At 35.0% G+C, this 24,913-nt stretch overlaps 1 protein-coding gene across 4 annotated transcripts in view; it reads right to left on the minus strand.

The window, feature by feature from the left end:
• The window catches only part of LOC129242449 (ras-related protein Rab-26), a 60,296-nt gene that overhangs the window by 30,467 nt on the left and 4,916 nt on the right, over positions 1-24,913 (minus strand). For 2 of the 4 annotated variants that reach the window (XM_054879091.1, XM_054879089.1), the window contains exon 2: positions 22,805-22,915. In XM_054879091.1, coding sequence (XP_054735066.1) covers positions 22,805-22,915 — 111 coding nt within the window. Of the gene's footprint in view, positions 1-6,029; positions 6,499-22,804; positions 22,916-24,913 lie in introns of those variants that run through there. The other 2 variants (XM_054879088.1, XM_054879087.1) reach the window with 2 other exon arrangements.

Below are 24,913 nucleotides of genomic sequence, written 5' to 3' on the forward strand. Positions count from 1 at the left end.
TGTGCGCATCCTTCATAATTCATCTTCACCACATGGTGCGATAGAGGTCTGCTTCAATAAATTATTTAAATTAGCTTAATTTATAATATTTGTAAATATGTGTATATGAGTGGATCAGTGGATACATACATTTGGATTTGAAAATATGTGAATTTAACGCAGTGACGCCTAAATTGTTTCATAGCCTCAAAGAGGTTTCTTAATTTTAGATCAGCTGTATTAAAATGTCAAGTTAGCGAACTTTTTGTATATAAAAATGGGAAGCTAGCTTAGGTTGATGTAACTAACGGAGCACAATTTAAAAGTCAATACTAAAAAAATAGTTTGTCAACAACAAAATTTGAATAAAACTTTAAAACTACGTCAGCTTGAAAACAGTTTATGACAAATTCACTGGCAGTAACGATGCCGCGATATGCGCGGTAAAAAAACCGGAAAACACTGTTTACTATCCTCTTTTTTGATTTGAGCTCAAAGGTAGAAACTGGAGGTTCTATGGACTATCAATTAGTTGTCTGACAGTTTTGGGGGATATCTTAAAGAAGATATCTTAGATATTTTTGTATTTAATTGTCATACTACAGCTGGAATTCCATATTAAGCGTTAAGGCGCCGTGGCTTTTAGCGCTTTATTCACCTATACGATTTGTCAGCTGATTAAAGCGTTGAAAGCCGTAGCGCCTCAAATGCTTTGTATGGAGTATAACTTTTTACTTATGGTAGATAGTATCTTTCTTCTATGATACTCATGAGATAAAAAAAAATATTTCCCTACATACTGAGTGTAGCTTACGGGATCAATGATCAGAAAAAGAGTGCAGACTAAAGTGCATTTGACAAAAAAATCTCATTTTTCAATGGAAGAGGGACAAGCAAAATAGGCTGCGTAACTTGTCTTGAAATATTCTTTTGTAAAATATTCCATTGGTGTTTCGTGGTTGCTGTGGCAATACTTTAATTTCGTTTGAATATATTATTAATTTTTATAGCTCCGTGTTCATAAAACCGAAGCCAACATAACAGAATGGGATAGTAATTAGTAATTACTTCAAATTGTATCGCTCTATTGATAGAAATATAAGCATATTTATCTGAGAATTACCCACAACAAGGGACATAAAAAACACTGGAGTTGAAATAATTTACTTTGAAAATGAATGTTCTGGCTTATCCTTATGTCTTATAGACTAGACAGACGGTGACGTTAATCGGGATTAACGACTTAATTCGGAATTATCTCAGGAATAAGGTGCAACGAATGTGAATTGACAACTAGACCTAATTCACATATGTACTTTAATTGGATCAGGAGAATTTTCGATGGCAACATTGCCGAAAAGCGAAAGTTAATATCAATTGGGAATGAAAAGTAATGAAAAGAACAAGAAAGATCGGTTGCAATGCTAGTTTGCACTAACACGTTCGAAATTACATTAATTGTTTTGATATTTCGGAGCAGTTTGAGGAATGTCAATTTAAATATTTTTTTTAATAAATAGAAACTTCTTAGTATCAGGGCAGCTAATACCCGATTTTGTCCATCTTTTATTGACAAAATTATCCATTAAGCAAATCAGCTGTCACACAATAATTTCAATCAGAATTCTCAGCGTCTATGACTATGGCATTTTAATCAAATATTTAATCCGATTGCTTTTATTTTAATATTATTCAAACTGCGAACTATCTCCCCTCGTTTGCCCTACCCGCATTCCTTTCAGTGTTTTTGTTAGGCTTCCGTACAATATGAAGTACAGATTCATAAGCCGTACGCAATACATTATCGATTTTTGTGGCATCACTTTATCAGCTTTTTAAAATGCGTAGACAATTCATGGGTGAATTGAAGCATGTATTAATTGTCAAACTAATTACAGTAGGTTCTGTTTTTATGCGGTAGATACGTTCCGCAAGAAACAGCATAAAAAAAACAGCATAAAAAAAGCTACCAGTTCTATAGTAAAACTATAGATACGTTTCAAAAGTGCTAAAACCGCATAAATCTGAAATAATGTAATAAAATCGCATAAAAAAGGGCACTAGTCCCATATTATAACTATAGATACGTTCCATTGACCGCATGAATCTGAAATAATTAAATAAAATCGCATAAACAAAATATTGTATTTTTGAAAATTATATCTTTATTTAAGAAACGTCAGAATCGAAAAATAAATTTAAGTCAGAAATAAAATCAGACAATACCCACATGTTGCGCGTTCGTTTAGGATTTGGCGTAAAATCACTTTCGTCACTTGAGGAAATGTACACGTCTGATCTAGATAGTTATGCAGGCGGTTCCATACTTGTAGGGTTAGCATTTCTGATGTAATCTGTGATGAGTTTTTGCTTAGCTGGCTTAGACTCTTGCTTATATGTACAATTCCCGATAGGTCGACATGCATTTTGTAATTTAAAAAAAAACCGCACTATTTCAAAACCGCATAAAAAAAAGCCGCATAAAAACCGAACCTACTGTATAGTTGAAAAATTACGGAGGAAATAAAAAATAGAAATGAAAATTATGTGTTACGAGTATCAAAACTTTGTTTAAACGTAATTGGATAACGACTATACAGTAATTAACTTGGATACTAATTTAAGTAAAACAAACATCCAATTCCTCCCGTTCAATAAAATGGGGAACGGAATAGTAAAAGTAAATTCATGCAGATTTTCGCAAATAGTTTAATCAGTCAACATGACTTGGGAGCGTGGTGTAAAATTACCTATTTGTAGCCTTTTCTATTTAGATTTCACTTAAGCGATTGTTATAAATATGGTAAAAATAAGTCACGCATAATTTGTGGTTAGAAAGTTAATTAAGTATATAAATATATATACAAAATTAATGTCTAGATTCTTTTAGCATAACCTGAAAACCCTACATACTATTTTCTAAGGTTCAAATATTTTTTTCTCATTGTTCTTGATATTGTAATATTTTAGAACATTGATTCTGATTTTGATTCTGTTAAGACAATAAGGGATGATAATAAAAAAACCTAGTAGAAGCTGATATTTTTTATACGATTTCACCCTTCAATGATGCTTTGATACTGTGGTCGCTTTGTTTAGCGCAGCGATGTTTGCGCTATTTGCGGTTGGAAAAGCTAAAAATAATACTTACCAAAGAGACTGAATAGAAAATAATTATCGGCTTCAATGCAGAAGAGTAAAATACGCACGTGTGCTAAAGATAAAATTTACCCTTAAATAGTTTTCTAAGTGCAAAGGAAAGCTGACCAACATTGTATGAAGCTCGTCGTCAGGATTTTACCTGAGTGTTTTACACTTTGCTTAATTAGTACTGTGAAGTTAATAAATAATTGTGAAAATTGGAGCTAAAAATTTCTATTTGAACTTTATTATTTTCTTTTTGATAGATGCATTTTTTTTTTAGAAAAGAGTTCCTAACATATGTATCTGCAGGCTAGATATATCACGTGCAGTGCGCAGTAAGGCTGAACACTTTAAGTAAAAGGTCAAACACGGACTAGGGCCACGGTAAAATCCTGGCTGGCATATTGGAGCTTCTCGTACTAGTGGACTATGCACTCCCGTCTATACTTGCCATTACAAAGTTCATGACCCTCTCATCTTCAAGGGAAGAGTGGGAACGGGACGTTGTGAGACAGGGCGAGTCCATCCATGTATATACAGATGGTTCTAAACTCAAGGACAGAGTGGGCGGAGGTGCATATTCCGAACATCTCTTCCATTAGCTTTCGGCTCCCCGACTACTGCAGTGTCTTTCAGGCTGAACTGATGACAATAATGAATGCCGCGACACTGATACAGTGTGATGCGATTCCTAGAATGATATCTACATTTTCACTGAGAGCCAGGCGGCGATATAATCACGCACAAAACAGCCGACAACCTCCAAAGGTAGTCATGAAATGCCGCATATCTCTTAACAAGATCGCTGTAATTTCACCTAAAGGTAACATGGGCCATTGCTACATTGAGGGAAACTGTAGAGTCGATGAACTAGCAAGACTTAGCACCAAATTGACGGATGAGTACATAGACAATGGCATAGGCATACCCTTACAAATATGTAAGCTACTTATCCTTGAGAAAATCGTTGGAGCAGCGAATAAAAGATGGCGTAATGAAACCACCTGCACAATCGCCCAACAATTGTGCCCGACTCTCAATGCTAAACACCCAGAATCTCTGTTAAGCCAAAATAAGCACAGTCTTCGCACACTGATCGCAGAGTGTGCAAACACCCCATAGGATGGGTGTGCAAACACATGACTTCTTCAGAAGCTGTCCAGTTGAGGAAAAGACGATCTCGCACCTTCTGTGCCATTATCTTGCTCTATCCAGACGTAGGTTCACTATTCTAACTAGACAACTTTGTAACGAAGTAATCCGGGATATTCTAAAATGTTTGAAAAGCACACACTGGTTTTAGGGGAGATAAGGAAAAGTTCCCCATGCGACATCACAATGGGCTAAGAGCCTGAGTATTTCCCATAGGACAGACACTTCAATCTAACCTCGCCTAAGTGGACATAACATGAATCGAAATTAATTACAAAAATTGTATGTTGTATAGCCACTGAAAGTATTAGATAGTGGGATACAATTCTAAATCATATTTAAGAGGCCTACATTATATGGCATATAAGTATAAATATAAGCATATAAGTATATAATTGGCGCTTACACCATTTTTGGGTGTTCCTCGGGAGCTCCTCCTCCAGTTTGTGGCGTGCGTCTTAATGTTGGAAATGGAGGGCCTACAGTTTTAAGCCGACTCCGAATGGCATGTACAGAGTTTCGAACCCATGCATTTCCGAACGGTAGTCACGCACCACCCATTCGGCTACGGCGGCCACCTGCAATAGGTCGTCCTAATTTTTAATTCTCGAGCGAACTAGTACACTAGTCCGTTCGAACGGTGGGGCTAATTCTGGTGTGGCTCACAGCAGGAGGAAGGCATCGGCTAAATTGCTGACGTGATGTGGATTGATTACGACGAAAATGAAATTGTTTAATGATATAACAAAAAACCAAAGTAGCCACTGCTCATGTTACTTCGTTGCAGTCTGCATGGATGACTAGATGAGAAACTCTCTCATTTTAAATGAGAACGAAACATTTCGAAACATTTTTTTTTTAATAAATTCAATTGAAGCGAAATAATTTCAATTAAGGTTTGTTTGTAGAATTTTCAAAAAGCCTTTTATTTCCTATTCAGCTTTGCTTTAAAAGCGTATATAATTGAATTGGATTTGTATTTTATGCGCATGGATGATATAGGCCTGTTGGGCAACCGAGTACCTGAAATTAACTTCGCTAACGTGCCGTTTGCGTGCCTCAATGGTGGTGTGGAAACTTAAAATTTCCAATTTTTGTTTAAAAAATATCCCATTAATGTTTTTTCCGCTGTTGCATCACTGGCTAAAGTTATAAAAAATGCACACTTTGGCAGTGCTCTCACGAGAAAAGGAGTTTCGCATCCAGTTACCTAAGGCCGTTTGAACAACGACTGATTGGAACAGCATAGGAATACGTGTGAAATCAGTGGGTACAAATCTGAATGAAGTGAAGTTTAAAGCATGAGCGAGAGCGAGGAACGGAGCATTTCCGTGGGTGTCAGAAACACTAGCCTCGACTTAACACTTTCTTCCGGTAAAGCATTAAATTCTTGGGTTCTAATGCAAAATGTAAATTATGTGGAATTAAATTAACATATTTTTTCTTTCAAATATCAGAATTTATTGGTGTTCAAAAATGCTAAGTTCAAATAAGTTTTTTTTGTCAAAAGTCCATAGATTATTATTAGCAACCAAAATGCCGTCGAATTGACAATGCTGGTCAATACTCACGATACAATTATACATTGGAAGTAACGAATTTTCCGTATTGTTGTTGCAGATATTTTTATTATTAAGAGTAAGTTAATGCTCACTTTATTTATTGATTCAATTTTTTTGTTTTTAAAGTGTATTGCCAATTAGAGGAGTTTATAATATTTATAATACATATTTATAAATTTTTTTGGTACCTACAGATTTTATTTGGATGCTTTTTATTTAACCATCATAATAAATAATTAAAGTTTACACAAGAGAAACATTAGGATTTTAGCTCCTAAAAGATTGTTAAAAGTTATTCACTCAAAGAAGATAACAACAATTTAAAAACACGCATTTAGATATTATTATCAACTTGATTTTACACTAATTTGCCACACTGTTTCAGTCTCGCTTAGAGAACAATACAAACTGAAAAGAATTGCAACCTGCGTGTGCTGTCTGACCGATGCGGAATACAGCAGACGTTTTAATCAATTGATTTCAAATTCTAGGTCAATGGCAACGGGAGTGCGTTTGCGTTGTTTAAATTTTAGTGGGCGTTATTATTTTTGTTGTTTATTCCGTTGAAGCAGGTGGAAAACTGGCGTGCTGTCGGAGTTACGAACAATCGGAAACTTGTGATATATTTATGTATCTCAGTATGTACATATGCTTATACACTTTTCACTCCAAGTGGCCGTATTTAACAATTGTTGTACAACATTTCACTGGCGAGCCTTTGAATAGACTATGTGAGCAGGAAATGCGCAGAAAACTGAAAACATCGCACGCTGTGTCGCGTGAGGTAGCACCCAACGAAGGCAATCGGCGCCTTGTTGCCTGACGCAGTAGAAATACATATGTTGACAAACGAAATTAGGTGGCAAGGAACATGTTGCTACATTGCAGTATGTACAGATATATGTACCTACGTACTATATGTATATTTTTTTATAGAATAGGAAAGGTCAATGTTAACAGGCTGTGGCGGCCATGTTGTATAGGCGCAATTTTTAAGAGACAGAGTGGCTACAAGGATATGAAATCACTATTAAAAATTATTTATTTAAATATTTTGTTAGTTGTTAGAGAGACCTTTTTTTTTCATATCAATAAGGTTTTCCCCTTATTACAAGAGTATACATACTTTACATACATATTTAATTATAATTAATATTTCTATACATATTAAATGGGCGCATAATTATATTTAAGTTAAACCCGGCTCTAAATAAGTTAGAGCTTAGTTTATTTAAAACTGTACTTTATCTTAATCATAGTGGAGCTGGAGACGGCTTGTCGCTTGGTTAATTAAACGAAATTTAAAAATTTTCAGAGCGTTTAAGTGTTTCAGTCTTGAAGCGTTTGACAAAATTGCACATCGTTAGGTTAGCCCAGCAAGAATATCAAACTTTCTGCCTGATGTTGATGAATGCCTGAGCCAGTGGTAGCTTTTGTTGTTCTTAGGATAGCCATCCTTGCTTGGGATGGGATAGGAATGTGAAGAAGAGTGAGTTCAAGAAGAACGTCTATTGAAGCCGTGAAACATATAAGCAGGGCTCCTATTATGCATACACGCACAAGCCTTCGTAGCCCTGTTATTGTGTTTATTACTGTTTACTTCGTCGTGTACATCTCTCAGATTGCTATCCCACAGAAAATTATAGGTCTGACTATAGCAGTGTAGATCTATCGCAGTAATTTTGGTACATCCCCAACTTTTCACTGTAATCGATTTATATTTCATGAATACTCTAATAGCCTTTCTCGCAATCTCTTCTATGTGTTCCTTCCATAGTAATTTTTTATTAAATCTTATATGCAAGAATTTTACTTCCCTTTACATTTTTAACTCAAGCAAATTGGTTTAAGATGTTTCAGTTTTCTATTTCCTTGAGCATTTTACGGTGGTCGTTTTTGTTGGATTTATGTTTAACCCCACCTTAATACAATACCTTCTAGTTAGTTTTAACTCTAATTGAATTCCATTAAATATACGTAGTCTTTTCGAATTTCCCTCTACATATTATAATTATGACGTCGGCGTTGGAATGATAAACCGTTGCTGTCCAATTCCACCAAGAGTTCATTTTCAACTAAGCTCCACATTATTAGTGATAGTACGCCACCTGTGATCGATGCCCGCTAAATGTGTTTGCCGTTATGCTCCCTGAGCTGGTTGGTATCTCTACATTTCTCCTATTTAGAATATTGCCTATCCATTCAGGCAGTGCAGTTTCTGTTGATGACCCAGCCCTATGTGTATGTTGACATGAATACAGTGGTGCATTTGCTAGTATCAAGATGTATGAAGTAGGACAATTCGATCCCGAAGGATTTAGGACTAAGTGAATCCTTCTTTTCTGCTTTCGATATAAATTCCACTTTTGCCCTTCATCATACTTTTGGTATGTACCTAAGTACGATACTTGCTCTAGAAATCCAAGTAAGTGGTTCTAGAAGCAGGTCTATGCCTGTTTGGAGTAATGTCGGGAGGATCAAAACCAGTTGATTTTAGCGGCTTGAAGCTTCAATCTTGATGTCGTACATATTTCATTGGCACTAATCCATTCATTGCTGTTAACACTTCCAGGCTTTCAATATTATCTGTTGCTGTCTCTACCAACCTAAAGGAACCTGGAAAGTGTGCCGCAAGAAGTATTCTAACTTTCTCATCTTCACTTTCGGTGAAGATTCCGTCTCTTTTTTTGGGGTTGGTCATGGATATACTGCTCTTCTTAGCTAATACTTTATGGAGTCCAGAATCCTCGTTGGTGTACTCAATATTTTCGCAAAAACTTCTAAAACTGTATATATGCGCGTAGTGCATAGAAAATATATCATAACCAAACATAATTAATTTTATTGACCGCACTTTCAAAAAAAGTTATCTTCACATTTATTTATTTCGGTTTAATGATATTTAAGGCACATTTTCTACCCTCTATGAAACATGACGAAGAGCATTGCTTAGCTGGTTTTAATTTATTTGTGTACATACATAAGTGCGACAAAACTAGTTATGTGAACATTTTTTAGTTGATAAAAAAAAATGGAAGTAAGTTTTACATATTCAATATATGTATGTACATATATAAACAAAATTATAAGCAACTAAAATAAACCTGCAATAATTCAAAATACTCGCAAACTAATGCCCTTTCAATTGGAAGTGGCAGAATTTAAAATTAAAAATGGCGTCAATACTCTGCCACTTAAAAGACGCTAAATTCGCAAATAAGCAAATACATTTTTTAAAATCTTTACAAAACTGATGCAAAAATGTTGGATCCCGTCATATTTTAATATTTTTGGGGTCGCTGCTTAGGAATCTAAAGTAAAGTGAAAAAAATGTTGGATTACTGAAAAGCGCGGTGTATGGAGCAAGTGGTATGCAATCTGGTGGCAATTTTCAGAATTTAACCGCAACTCAGTACAAAACTGTGACTGAAATAATTCATCTTTTCATAAAAGGACACAATCAAAAAAAAAAAAAAAAAACGAAAAAATTGAAACAAATAATGAAATAAATAAAAAAAAATCAACGAAATAATGCGACAAACAAAACAAAACGAAAAAAAGAGGTTGTCTGTAAAGTCGGTTTACTGAAGATAGTTTAACGTGACAACGTCATAAGAAAATACTGATGGAATGGTTGCATTTTTCAAAAGAAAATTTTAATTTTATTTGTTTGATAGATATTTTGTACGGATATAAAGAAGTAGGTAAATGGAATCGCAATGGAATTGATCAAGTTACATTTACACAAACGTGAAAAATGACGAAGCATTTATCAAATTCATGAAAGATATGTTCAATTTCGATTGTGCATCAGATGTTAATAAGTCAACAACACTAAGAGGCAACATCATCGATTTGACTTTTTCAAGACACGTTACACTCGAAATACTCCCTTCATTTCCTACTTTTCTTATCATATCATATCGTAGAGAATAGATTCGTACATTTGATATGTCCATATGATTTGTATGCATCTTTACATATAGATTTGTTCTTTTTGTTTTAAAATTGCGCGAAATTGTATATATGCATGTTTGTATGTATTGGCAAAGGGCATATGTATATTAGACTATGAAAATTGCACCAAAGTATATGTATGTATGTATGCATGTTTATATACATATATTAGTATACAACATATCTTATAAGGTATGTGGTAAATATTACCATACATTTTTTCCTTCATATATAATAATAAATTAATAATAAAAACATTAAAACAACAGGTATTATTAACAACTAGTCATCACTAATTATAAATTCTGTATATATATCTCATTATTTATATTTATATATCATTATTTATTTTTTTTTATTTATGTATATTATATATACAAATAACCCATTATATAAATATTATTGTTATATTTATTTGTACATGAACATAATAATAACATATATAAACATCATTATTATATTTATTTTTATATAAACATAACAACAATAATATATACAGTAGGTTCTATTTTTATGCGGCTTTTTTTATGCGGTTTCGAAATAGTGCGGTTTTTTTTAATTACAAAATGCATTTCGACCTATCGGGAATTGTACATATAAACAAGATTCTAAGCCAGCTAAGCAAAAACTCATCACAGATTACATCAGAAATGCTAACCCTACAAGTATGGAACCGCCTGCATAACTATCTAGATCAGACGTGTACATTTCCTCAAGTGACGAAAGTGATTTTACGCCAAATCCTAAACAAATACGCAACATGTGGGTATTGTCTGATTCTATTTCTGACGTAAATTTATTTTTCGATTCTGACGTTTCTTAAATAAAGATATAATTTTCAAAAATACAATATTTTGTTTAAGCGATTTTATTTAATTATTTCAGATTCATGCGGTTTTAGCACTTTTGAAACCTATCTATAGTTTTACTATAGAACTAGTAGCTTTTTTATGCTGTTTCTTGCGGAACGTATCTACCGCATAAAAACAGAACCTACTGTATATACATAAACACATCATTGTTATGTATATAAACATAACAACGCACACACGCAAACAAACCAAAATATTACATAACATAATATAACATAACATAACATAACATAACATAACATAACATAACATAACATAACATAACATAACATAACATAACTTAACTTAACATAACATAACCTATCATAACATCCGATTCAAGCAAGGTAACGCCGCACAAGCAAGATAACAACACATGAGCAAGATATCGACGCATTTTTTGGTACGTGCAGCCGGCTACATCGAATTATAAGATGTTATCACGTCAAAAAACGAAACATACTAAATTGATGTGATTTAAATTAAAAAAACTGAAGGCAGGCTATAAAATATCTTGACATGTACATACATTGATGCCAGACTAACATTCAGGGAACATCTTAAAGCCGTTAGGCGACAAAGGTTAACAAGGCACTTATGGGCATGCTACCAAACTTAGGAGGACCATAAGGTGCCAGGAAAAAATTCTTTCTACTGCGACAGACTCCATAATATTGTACGCCTCTCCAAGCAATTTTAAAGAACTACTGCAGGTCAGTAGAACAAGTACGTTAAGGACCGCATGTGCCTATAGAACGGTGTCGGACGATGCAATTTGCGTTATAGCTAGCAAAATGCCTATAAACATCCGGACAAATTTACAGAAGAGGTTGTACGGCTCGCAAAGGTATAAAGCCGACAGACGAATTCAAACAAGCAGAACGTTCTACCTCTATAGCTGACTGGCAATCAAAGTGGGACAAGCCATTAAAAGGCCGGTGGACGCATAGGTTGATCCCACGGATTAACTAGTGGATCTGTCGGAAACACGGGGACGTTGATTTCTTCCTAACGCAGCTATTAAGTGGACACGGATATTTCCAAAAATATCTGCGTCGCCTAGACTTAGCTGGTAGCCCTTATTGTCCAGAGTGCTTGGACGAAGAGGAGACGGTCGAACATGTGGCCTTTAATTGTAGCAGGTTCGTTAAGGAACGTGAGGATCTAGCAAGAACAATTGGTGTGTTTCTGACTCCCATTAACCTAGTCCCACAAATGCTTGAGTCGAATGAAAAATGGAGGGAAGTGCAAGTTTTTGCAACTCGAATTATCGTGGAACTTCGCAACATTGATTGGAGGCGAAGCAACGACGCGAGACGAACGCGGCAGCAACCACAACTGTCGCATTGATAAAAAGCAGCAAGGCGAACAGTAGACGAATACAACTGACGATTGAGTTTATTGCTCACGACGGCCTCCAGACGTAATTACCAAAACGGTATCCCTGTAGGATGAACGGTCGGACTTGAGGTTCTTTTACACCTCGTAAAAAAAAATGTTATGTTATGTTGTGTTTTGTTGTGTTTTGTTATATTTTGGCTTGTGTGCGTGTGTGCGTTATTATGTTTATATACATAACAATGATGTGTTTATATATATACATACATATATTACAATATTATTGTTGTTATGTTTATGTACAAATAAATATAACAATAATATTTATATAATGGGTTATTTGTATATATAAATATAAAAATATAAATAATGATATATATGTATATACCGAATTTATAATTAGTGACGACTAGTTGTTGGATGCCGCCTATAGAGCCACGCTGCGATCGGGCGCAACGCGAGCCATGTGGGATCGCTACAGAGAGCTAAAAAAGGAAGAGAGGCGTACGAGTATTATCCGAAAGGAGAAACGAGGGGCCGAAATACGTGAATGCGAAGAGCTTGAGATGCTGGCCAACAGGAACAACGCCCGAAATACTACCAGAAAGTTCGGCGGCTTACAGAAGGTTTTAAGACCGGGGCGTTTTCCTGTAAGAACAAAGACGGCGAACTGGTGACTGACGTACAGAGCAATCTTAAATTATGGAGGGAACACTTCTCGAACCTGTTAAATAGTGACATCTGCGCATGTCACAGAGAATGTGAAGATCTCGATGCCCTAATCGTTGACGATGGAATTGTCGTTCCGTTACCCGACCATGACGAGGTGAGAATAGCGATAACGCGGCTAAGGAACAACAAAGCCGCGGGCGCCGACGGACTGCCAGCTGAGCTATTCAAACATGGCGGCGAGGTGCTGGTAAGGTGCATGCATCAGCTTCTATGCAAAATATGGTCGGATGAAAGCATGCCTGCTGATTGGAATTTAAGTTTGCTCTGCCCAATCCATAAGAAGGCTGATCCTGCAATTTGTGCCAATTACCGCGGGATTAGTCTTCTAAATATCGTCTATAAGGTTCTAGCGAGCGTATTGTGTGAAAGGCTGAAGCCCACCGTCAACCAACTGATTGGACCTTATCAGTGTGGCTTTAGACCTGGAAAATCTACCATCGACCAAATATTTACAATACGCCAAATCTTGGAAAAGACCCACGGAAGGAGAATCGACACACTATCTTTTCGTCGGTTTCAAACCTGCAATCGACAGTACGAAAAGGAGTTGCCTATATGCCGCGATGTCTGAATTTGGTATCCCCACAAAACTAATACGAATATTCAAGATGACGTTGCTCAACACCAGCAGCGTCGTCAGAATTGGGAAGGACCTCTCCGAGCCGTTTGATACCAAACGAGGTTTCAACAGAGTGACTCGCTGTCGTGTGACTTCTTTAACCTGATGTTGGAGAGCATCGCACGAGCCGCAGAACTTAATCGCTCAGGCACAATATTTTATAAGAGCGTACAATTGTTGGCGTATGCCGATTATATCGATATCATCGGCCTTAACAACCGCGCTGTTAGTTCTGCCTTCTCCAAACTGGATGAAGAGGCAAAGCGAATGGGTCTGGTGGTGAACGAGGACAAAACGAAGTACCTCTTGTCTTCAAACAAAAAGTCAGAGCACTCGCGTATCGGCACCCACGTCACTGTTGACAGTTATAATTTTGAGGTTGTAAAAGACTTCGTTTATTTAGGAACCGGCATTAACACCGATAACAATGTCAGCCTTGAAATCCAACTTAGAATCTCTCTTGCCAACAAGTGCTACTTTGGACTAAGTAGGCAACTGAGCAGTAAAGTCCTCTCTCGACGACTACAACTAACACTCTACAAGACTCTCTTCATGCCCGTCCTAACGTATGGCGCAGAAGCTTGGACGATGACAACATCCGATGAAGCGACGCTTGGAGTGATCGAGAGAAAGATTCTGCGTAAGATTTTTGGACCTTTGCACGTTGGCAACGGCGAATATCGCATACGATGGAACGATGAGCTATATGAGCTTTATGACGACATAGACATAGCGCAGCGAATAAAGATCCAGCGGCTACGTTGGCTGGGTCATGTCGTCCGATTGGATACAAGCGTTCCGGCTTTGAGAGTATTCGATGCGGTACCAGCTGGTGGTAGCAGAGGAAGAGGAAGGCCTCCTCTGCGTTGGAATGATAAGGTGGAGAGGGGCTTGACTTCACTTGGTGTGCCTAACTGGCGCCGGTTAGCACGAGGAAGAAACGACTGGCGCGCTTTGATAAGCTCAGCCAAAATCGCGTAAGCGATTATCGAGCCAATTAAGAAGAAGAAGTTGTTAATAATATCTGTTGTTTTAAGGTTTTTAATATTAATTTATTATTATGTATGAAGAAAAAAATGTATGGTAATATTTACCATATACCTTATAAGATATGTTGTAACTAATATATGTATATAAACATGCATACATACATACATATACTTTGGTGCAATTTTCATAGTCTAATATACATATGCCCTTTGCCAATACATACAAACATACATATATACAATTTTGCGCAATTTTCAAACAAAAAGAACAAATCTATATGTAAAGATGCATACAAATCATATGGACATATCAAATGTACGAATCTATTCTCTATGATATGATATGATAAGAAAAGTAGGAAATGAAGGGAGTATTTCGAGTGTAACGTGTCTTGAAAAAGTCAAATCGATGATGTTGCCTCTTAGTGTTGTTGACTTATTCACGTCTGATGCACAATCGAAATTGAAGATACCTTTCATGAATTTGATAAATGTTTCGTCATTTTTCACGTTTCTGTAAATGTAACTTGACCTATTCCATTGCAATTCCATTTACCTCCTCCTATATCCATACAAAATATCTATCAAACAAATAAAATTAAAATTTTCTTTTGAAAAATGCAACCATTCCATCAGTACTTTCGTATGACGTTGTCACGTTAAACTATCTTCAGTAAACCGACTTTACAGACAACCTCTTTTTTTTTTTGAAAATTTTGTCAAAATAGTTATCTTTCTAAACCTGTTTGGAAATTTTTACAACACGTTTTATGTCTAACAAAGAATTTTAAGCTGTGTCTCTTTGAAAATTACTTATTTGCGCCATGTTCTTCAAACCCACATGCTGTTCCACTGACCAAGGCTCTAAAAATTGTAACTATTAATAGTATTTTTATGTATTTATATGCCCTTGAATGAGGATGTAACGCCAAACACAAAGAGTAGAAACTAATGAAATAACAACAAATACATTAAATAAATTATAGACAATGCATTTTCCCTAATTTTGCATCAAATTGAAAATATTGGCAGTCATGCTTACTATGACAAACATGCGCACTATGTAATATGATATACATACATAAATACAGTGTAATCAAATATTTTGAGGGCACATAATAAAGCGGCAAATGCAAATATGTACATACATATATTACCGACATGCCGTGTGTTGCACAAAAACATGAGCGTTTATGGAACGTTTTTTCTTGGTATAAATGCATACGGAGGTTTGCCACTGCCTGCCATGAGACGACCGCTATTAGAAAAAAACGGTTTTCAATAATTTTAAGCAGCGCTAGTATTCGCTGGAATGCTCCCAGTACCCATATTGCAAACGCAGCTGATAGACATACTGGCATGGATAGTTGAGAATAGAACGGAATGCTCCGCAGTACGAGAAACAAGTACCCAAAATTGGCAGCAAAGATAGAGAAATGGATTTTTACCTACTCAGTTTCTAAACTTGCACGGATGCTTTACAGCATGCCTCCAGTGGCTTACATACGAACCGGACCCCATATGCGACTACAGTGGAGGAGATGCAATAGAAGATAATTACCACGATTCTTTGAATGCAGGCGATTATATAATTCTAAATGAAAGCTTCCCAATATATTTGCCAACAACTACAGTTCTGAGTCGTTCGTGTAATTTATGCTACAAAACTGCCAAAGATCAACGACAGCATGCGACGTAAAAGCAAAGACTATGCAAGGGCTAAGGACCTACAAAAAGCTACGACGTGGCCATCCACGTACTAATGCTTGGCAACAGTCCTGTAAGATGAAGAGTTGGAAGAAATAACAGGCTTATCATGGTTTCAAAAGGTCATTTTAAGGATGCGCTCCTGAGGCAGATAAGTACTTTGCGGGCAGAGCCGGTGTGTTATGTAAAATAAGCCATTTAAATATTCATTTAATTGATTGGTGTGTGACTACCATTCGGCAGTGAGCAGGTTTGAATCTCATATATTAAACAACAAATTGAGAAAAACAGTTTTTTTCTAATAGCAGTCGCAGGTAACGGCAAACATCCGAGTGTATTTAAATAAAAAAAAAAATACCAGTCTAACGGTTAGACGCGATAGAAGTGAAACCTTCCGTAAAACCAAACTGAGAGAGAATGAGACGAAAGCAGCATTAGGGGCGGGATAATTATAGGTTCATTATAATATTGCTATAAAGTTCATATTTTATTTTCTTCATTTTATTATTATTCATCCTCAATGTTTTCAATTTCAACAAATGATACGAGTGGCTTATGATAGCTAAAATATGATACAAATGCTTTGGTTTCGATGTTGTCAACATATCTTTGAAATACCGCGTCAATTGTTGTTTTTGATCGTGTTGTCGATTCAGTGCGATTGTTACACATTTTTAAATTGAATGTTGTATTGAGAAAGTCAATTGAAGGAACCGCTGTGTCTAATGCAAAATTTACGTTAAAATCGCCACTTAAAATCATTGGAACTTTATCGTAATTTTTTCTAAGTATCCGCGATACTTCTGGTGTATACTTTATTAAATTTTCGTGAATGAATTCCGTGATGCTATTTATTGATTTTTTTTTCTGTCGATATTCACGACACTTTTCTGCATTATTTTTCGGCATAATTGCGGTAAATATTTAAAAATGAAAATATTTACGAATATAAAAATACACACGCGGTTGCTATTATGAGCGTCCCCAGCAAAACCTGCGTGACCGAAACTCTAACACAATTACATTTTTTTGAATGTTACAAACACATATGCACGCAGGTTTTGCTGGGGCGTGACCGAAACTCTAACACAATTACACATATGCACTCGTATTTGTTTGAAAATCGACTTTTTTTTTTGGTTCTCCGTCACCTTTGGAAAATGTGTAAACAGTAAGCAAACTTTATTCAAATATTTTTCCTCATTTTTGCATCAGTAAAATTAAACAAACGCCGTAGCCGAATGGGTTGGTGCGTGACTACTATTCAGAATTCACAGAGAGAACGTCAGTTCGAATCTCGGTGAAAACACCAAAATTAAGGAAAACTATTTTTGTAATAGCGCTCACCCCTCAGCAGGCAATGGCAAAACACCGAGTGTATTTCTGCCATGAAAAAAAGCTCCTCATAAACATATCATAAAATAAAATAAAATAACTGTATAAAAAAAATTTTTTTCTTGTGATTCGAACCAAGAATTTTGGATCGGAAGCTCACATTGCTAGTCGCTCGGCTACCGCGCCATGCTGTCGGCGCTGGCCTAAAAGTTATTTAGTTCGTCGCTACGTTTATATCAACATATAATATAACGCTTCGTAGCCAAGAGTGTCGCTTTTTTCGTTTCACTTTTTCTCAAATCACTCCCAACGATTCTAAAGAAGTTTTCACTTCAAAAATCATTTGCCGTTCGGAGTAGACTTAAAACTCGAGGTCCCTCCATTTGTGGATAAACATGCAGACGCACGCAATAGTTGAGAAGGAGCTCGGCAAAATACCACACCATTTATTTACTTTTATTTTGTTTTTGGCCAAGCGTGTACGAGTGCGTCTTTCATTTTGGATTCTAGAAACCGAAAAAACCTGTGGCTAGGTGCAGAGCTTGTCTAAAACTTATCTTTAAATGCTTCTCAAAAGTGGCACATATACTTTCTTCGAAAATTTCAAATAAATCAAAAGTTGCTATTTTTGGCTCACTTGATTTACGTGATTTTCGCCCAATTGTTAACATTCACTCTTAAAAAGAACCATACAAATTTTTTAATTGTATTTTATTTGAAAAAAAATGCTGTTAAAAGTTGACTTTTGACATTCTAAATCGCAGAAGGCAAAATATTCTGTCGAGGGATGCGGAGAAATTTCGTCAGCAAAATGATGAAAAAAATCATGGAAAAAATAATGGACAAGCTTACGGCAAAAAAATAATACGATTATCACAAAATAAATAGCATATAAAAACAAAAATTACTTGGGATACATTCTTTGTAGAGCCCAATCAACTTGAAATCATATTACAGTGATATCAATTACTTTCGATAAAATTATACTTTAATACAAACAAGTTAAACACTTCATATCCGAAAATGATTTTTGCAAGTATACTAGCCAACGTTGCCACTCACTAAATTTTCTTTGTAGCCAATGATGCAATAAATCTGTCTGAAATGTAGCCAATTTTTTTTAACTTGAATTTATGGTGAGAGAATGCTGTTTGATTTAATTTGTTTACTTTATGAAAATTATATTTGACTAGCTTTAACCCGCGGTCCCGCTCGCGTAGGAGTAGTTTTGAGGGATTTAGGATATGTATATAAAAGAATTACAAACAATAATTTCATAGAAAATAATTTTTTATTAATAACCATAATATTACAATACCTGGCATCCGTTGCTATGCCTCGTTGAAGAAAATCAAAACAACCAATCAGAAAAATATCAAGCAAAATTATTTTTATTAATTTTCTATCTCAAACCATTTTTGAACTTTGCATTTGGGTCATAGTTGAACAGTTTATGCGGATTATGAAGTCTAGAGTGTGCTATAAATAGTGGGAAATAGGAAAAACTACGATTTTTTCGATTAAATTTAAGCAAATATTCGATTATTAGTGACGAATGAGAGTGTTAAAAAAAGGCGAAAGGTGTACGAGTATTCTAATTTTTCAAAGCATATAGTGTTTTCAAGCTAAATAGTTTGGAAGGCAATTTAATTACATACATAACAGTTTGAGGGACACGTGGTGAGGAGCAGGACACTTATCCTTTATATTTTAGCTGTAGCACTTGGGCACAATTGTAGCCAAAGACCATATATAGACTTTAGTTGGGCCTCGCGGCTTCGCTCGCGTACTAACAACAATAAATGGTTAAAGTAATTGGAATTTGGGAATTTAAAGCAAATTCTCTTTTGGCACATCCACTCAAAATAGTTTAGTTGCTACAGCAATATTCTTTTGAAGTGTTTTCTCTCAAACATATACCAAATACACAAAACAACAAATTTTGTTCAAAAGAATGAACAAAGCTTTAATTAAAAATATTTGTGTAATATAAATTTATAAAATTGATGGGGTTTTTGTCCAATAAAGTTTTAGAGACTAAGAAATATTTAATTCCAGTTGGTACAAGTAACGTATAACGTCTAAAAAAATAATTGATATTACCTAACACACTAATCAATCAATCATATTTATTTTTGGTATTGGACCAAACTAATTTTTTTTAAGAGATTGAGCAATACGTAAAACATCAATATCTATAAAAAAGAGCATTGTAAAGATATTTATATATGATTTTTACATAATATGTTATATATTAGAGTAAAGGTTTCTTGAGTTTTATATGAAAGGGTTTTGCTCTATAAGGTTCTGTTTAATATTAACCCTTAACGACCGAGAGCTTTTTTCATAATACTCGCCCATAAGACGACGGAAAATTAGGTGAAATTCTAAAACCTTTATAAGGATGAAAAATTTAACTAAACATTTGAACTGATTTATTTAGATATTAATTCAATTTATTTACTTGATTTATAATTTTATATGATCAACAAACCAGGGATGTACAAAGTTGCAATATTTGTTAAAGAAAACTACAGCGCTGATAAATAAATGAAATGAAAACTGAATTCTTTTCATGTCCCCGTATTGGGGTCTTTCGTTTTCTATCGTATAAGTACTATGTTAAGGTTTAATAAAGCACTCAATAGTATTATTAATTAGTATTTTTTTATAAAAAGTATATATTTTTTTCATTTTAAAAGTTTTTTTCAATTTTTTATACATAAAGTAAAAAAAGTATGCATATCAAAGAAAGGAGCGTTTAATTATCTTTACAACACACTATTTTTTTTTAATCGGTCAACCTTTTTTTAATATATAAGGTTTATAATTTTTCGAGGATCTGATTTTTGTAATATAATTTTGAGCAAAAAAAGTTATATGACATTTAAATAGGTGGAATAAGCGTATCATGACCATATTTTTAGTTATTTACACATATTAATTTTAAATAATTTTTTCCAAAGCCTTTATTTCCAACTACGTTTGCCCATATCTTGATTTCGTATAATAAGTTCGAAAATTGGAGAAATTACTTGTTTACGTATTGCTCAATCTCTTACAAAAATTAGTTTGGTGCAATACCTACAAAAAAAGATAATTTTGCCGTATAGTGTAATTGTATGCAGACGAACCACTAAAGCCAACATAATTAAATAATTCTTTTAGTAAAAAAAAAACCCTTTTTTTTATAGAAAGCAAAAAAATAATTTATTCAAAGTATTTGCCCTCGCTAGATATACATTTTTCCCATCTCTCGGGCAATTTGTGTATACCACGCCAAAAGAATTCTTCATCTTTCGAGGCGAACCACTCGTCAAGCCATTTCCGGACGTCTTCGTACGAATCGAAGTGCTGTTCGGCGAGCGCGTGACCCATCGATGAAAACAGATGATACTCCGAAGGGGCCAGGTCTGGTGTATAAGCGGGATGAGGTAGCACCTCCCAATTGATTGTCTCCAAGTAGTTTTGGACCATTCTTGACGTGTGCGATGGGGCGTTGTCGTGGAGGAAAATCAGCTTCTCATGTCTTTGTTCATAACGAGGCCTTTTTTCACGCAAAGCACGGCGCAATTTGATGAGTTGTTGGTGGTAGCGATGAGAATTAACAGTTTCACTAGTTTCAACAGCTCATAGTAAACGACACCCTGCTGATCCCACCAAACGCACAGCATCGTCTTGCGTCCAAAGCGATTAGGTCTTGATGAAGAAGTTGATGGTTGGCCGGGATCGACCCATGATTTTTTTCGTTTAGGATTCTCAAAGTATATCCACTTTTCATCGCTAGTCACCACAAGATGCAAGAACGACTTTCTTTTATGCCTAGCCAGCAAGATTTCGCATGTGTTTTGGCGTCGCTCCATCTGTCTATCGTTCAATTCATGGGGTACCCATTTTCCGACTTTTTGGACCTTTCCCATGGCACGTAAACGCATGGAAATGGCTGGTTGAGTGACACCTAACTGCTCGGCAAGCATTTTTTGCGATTGGGTATCGTCCTCATCCAAAAGAGCCTGCAATTCATGGTCCTCAACTTTTCTGGGCCGATTTTCACGCTTCTTGTCACTCAAGTCAAAATGGCCGTCTTTGAACCGACGAAACCAGTCTCTGCAAGTTGTTTCCGATAATGCACTGTCACCATAGGCCTCCACAAGCATTCGATGCGATTCGGCAGCCGATTTCTTCAAATTAAAGCAAAAAAGTAGAGCTTCCCGCATATGCTCTTTTTTGGCACAAAATTAGACATGATTACGCAAGGAAAAAAGTGTGTTGCTGTATGAAATCACTGATGATGTGCAGTGATTGATGTAAACAGGTGTCGAACCCATGCAAAAAAAATATGGCATTTCTATGGTAACTTGATATGCTCACTAACGCCATCTACGAGCAATCAACGGATTTAAGCTTATACACCTGGTATATTAAAATCATGGCACAATTGGGAAACGAAAGCTATGAACAAGAACTGGATTTTTCATTGAGCTGGCGGTTTAAAGTCAAATACGAGCGTCAATTACGCAATAATAATCAAGAATTACCAAACTCTTCGCTTGGTACGATTCGAAAAATATTTATTCATTTATTATTAAAATTATTAAAAAAATTATTATTCTAGTTAAAAAGCTATAGCCACCATGATACATTGCGTTATTCTCATAAGAGCGACCCCGTGAAAACTATTGTTATATATATAGTACATATATCCACTGCGGGTGCGTAAAAAATTGTATCCAACTTTATCCGTCTTAAAAATTCTGAAAGTCCAAAAGAGCAAACACGTAATATGCACTGACTAACTGAATTTATAATTTGAGCAATTGGCAACATTCTACATGGAAGTAACACATATAAGTCATATAGAAATCAAAGGCAACGAAGCTCCCGATAATCGCCAATACGAGTACATCAATAACAAATAATTACCAAAATCGCTTCTTCAAGTAATACTTTTTAGCTATAAAAATAACTACAAACAATTAAATATGGAAGGGAAATCAAAATGTACAGAAATTCACTTAACTAAGGTTCCACGAGCAGACTCGCTTCTATCCAGGTTATACAATATGAAAACAATATCCATACAAGACATAACAGAAGAATGGCGTACTACTTTAAAAGTAGTTCAAGCATTTCTAAACTTTCCTCTCATACTTGTACTCGTATGTACCAGTGTTTAAATATCCACTTTACTAAGCTTAAAATGTACATACTTTGCAATATTTTGTACAGCATTTAAAATATTCTTGTATATAAAGATCTATACCCTCTCGCCACCAGCACCCAAGCTTTACGTTTACTTTTTATAATTTATTAATAAAAATGCTAGTAATAATATTTAGTAATTAAGAAAATATACTCCACAGCACATTAGTTAATTCGACCAGCAGTGCTTAGGCCAATTACTTTTTATAAAACATTTTTTTATGTGTTTTCACTTACCGTTAATGCGATACCAACTGTCGCAGAAAAGGAACCCAAACGAAATTCGCCCGTATTGTACTTAACTAGGAAAGAAGTTTTACCTACGCCAGAATCGCCAAGCAATATTGTCTACAATAATAAAAATAAATATTTAGTAAGTTTTTACACAGAAAGTTTATAAGAAGTTCTAGAAATAGATTTTTAATCGCTATTATAAAGCATAGCTGCTATCCAACTTTTAAGCTTTGTTTTCTATTAAAAATGTTGTAAAGTGCGGATGATTTGTGGTAATTAAGTACTAGCTAGGGGGGAAAATGCACTTCTTACAACATATACTTATATATGATGTATGAGTTAAAACTACCCAGAAGAGCGTGATCAAAGTGAGGAATTGAATATTGCAAACAGCTCAAGGAAATCGTGAAAACAAACTACCTTATTTGCGAAGCGTCAACATGCACCGCGCACTTTGGGCTAAATGCAAAAAAGGTATATGCCATCTATACAAGGTTTTTAGGTCGCCCATTATAATGGCTATAAACTGAAACAAAAATTATATAATAAAATAATCAAAAAACAAATATTTATCCCTCAAGCAAAGCCTTTTTAGTAAAATTTAAAAATTAAAAAAAAGTGAAAAAAAATGTAATTGAAATCGGGGTGCACTCAAAAAAGGGGTTAAAATATTGTTGTGTGGCGTATTTATTTATATATAATTTATCATTAACAGATATGTTAATTCTCCTATCAATTTTGAAGTTTGATTGCTCTTTTGTTCTTAAGCGAATAGATTTTAATGTTCCATGCCGAAATTTCCGTAATTATAAGGTGCTCTTAACCCGACAGTCTATTGTGCTAATGCTCCTATAAAGAGATAGTCCAGTCAAAAGAGGATTTAACTTCATAATTTTAGGAGGATGCGAGTTTATGGTTTTATTATGTAAAGCCCATCACTGTGAACTTAAATTTGAGTTTTCGGGGTCGGGGGTTGTGTCCCGCGGCCGCCATCTTGGAAATAAGGGTGCAACTAGTTTTTGCGATTATCTCGTGAATTTCGAAAGTTACGAAAATTTTGTGAAATACTTTTTTGTAGATAATAATATTATCTACAACTTTCATTCAAAACTTTTTTTTGTAAAATTAATAATAAAAAAGTTATAAACAAAATTACGCGAAAAATTAAGGGGTCAATTGTTTTAAAGCGTAATAACTTCTTTTTTATAGATTTTATGGAAAATATACTTCAGAGCTTTTTTATAGAGCATTCTTTTGTGAACATTTTTGTCTATAAGTTTTTTCCGCTATCTTTATTTAGTCGTATGATTTTGAGCTGCTAAGCGGAGCAACCAACACATTAGCGAAGCGCGTACATGATTACACAGGCCGACAAAATTTAACCAACATTCAGACCCAGAAACCAGATTATATATTTCCGAAGGTTTATGATGCGCTGAATCCAAATCTGGCCTCAGAATTGCTCTATCTGTTTTGTTGTGTGGCGTATTTATTTATATATAATTTATCATTAACAGATATGTTAATTCTCCTATCAATTTTGAAGTTTGATTGCTCTTTTGTTCCTCAGCGAATAGATTTTAATGTTCCATGCCGAAATTTCCGTAATTATAAAGTTATCCAAGGTGCTCTTAACCCGACAGTCTATTGTGCTAATGCTCCTATAAAGAGACCTCTATCTGAATTTAACTTTTTCTAAAATTTTTTGGATTTATATTTATCTTATACAATACTAAATCTGTACTAAAATTAGAATTAAAAAATTGTTTTTTGTGTAATAATTATTTATACTATATACCTACACCAGTGCTGAAGTCTCAAGTATCTGTTGTATAAAGGGGACATAAGTAAATACATACGAAAATATTTAGGTAGGCCTAGAGCAATGGCATTAGGCACAAAATTGATTCACAGTAGAGTGCGGCAGAAGAAAAGGTGCCATACTAAAATCTCTTCACTCCGTTCGGCTACAAAAATCTGCAAAATCTGTCTGGAAGAGCAAACTTTATTTTTTTTGTGTCCATGTATTTATTGCAATCTGTTTTCTTAACATTCAGCAATATTTGCACTTAAAACTAAAACAATTTATCATTTCCACAATGTTTGCTTATA

The sequence above is a fragment of the Anastrepha obliqua genome, chromosome 3 (assembly GCF_027943255.1).
Source record: "Anastrepha obliqua isolate idAnaObli1 chromosome 3, idAnaObli1_1.0, whole genome shotgun sequence".
Taxonomy (NCBI): Eukaryota; Metazoa; Arthropoda; class Insecta; order Diptera; family Tephritidae; genus Anastrepha; species Anastrepha obliqua.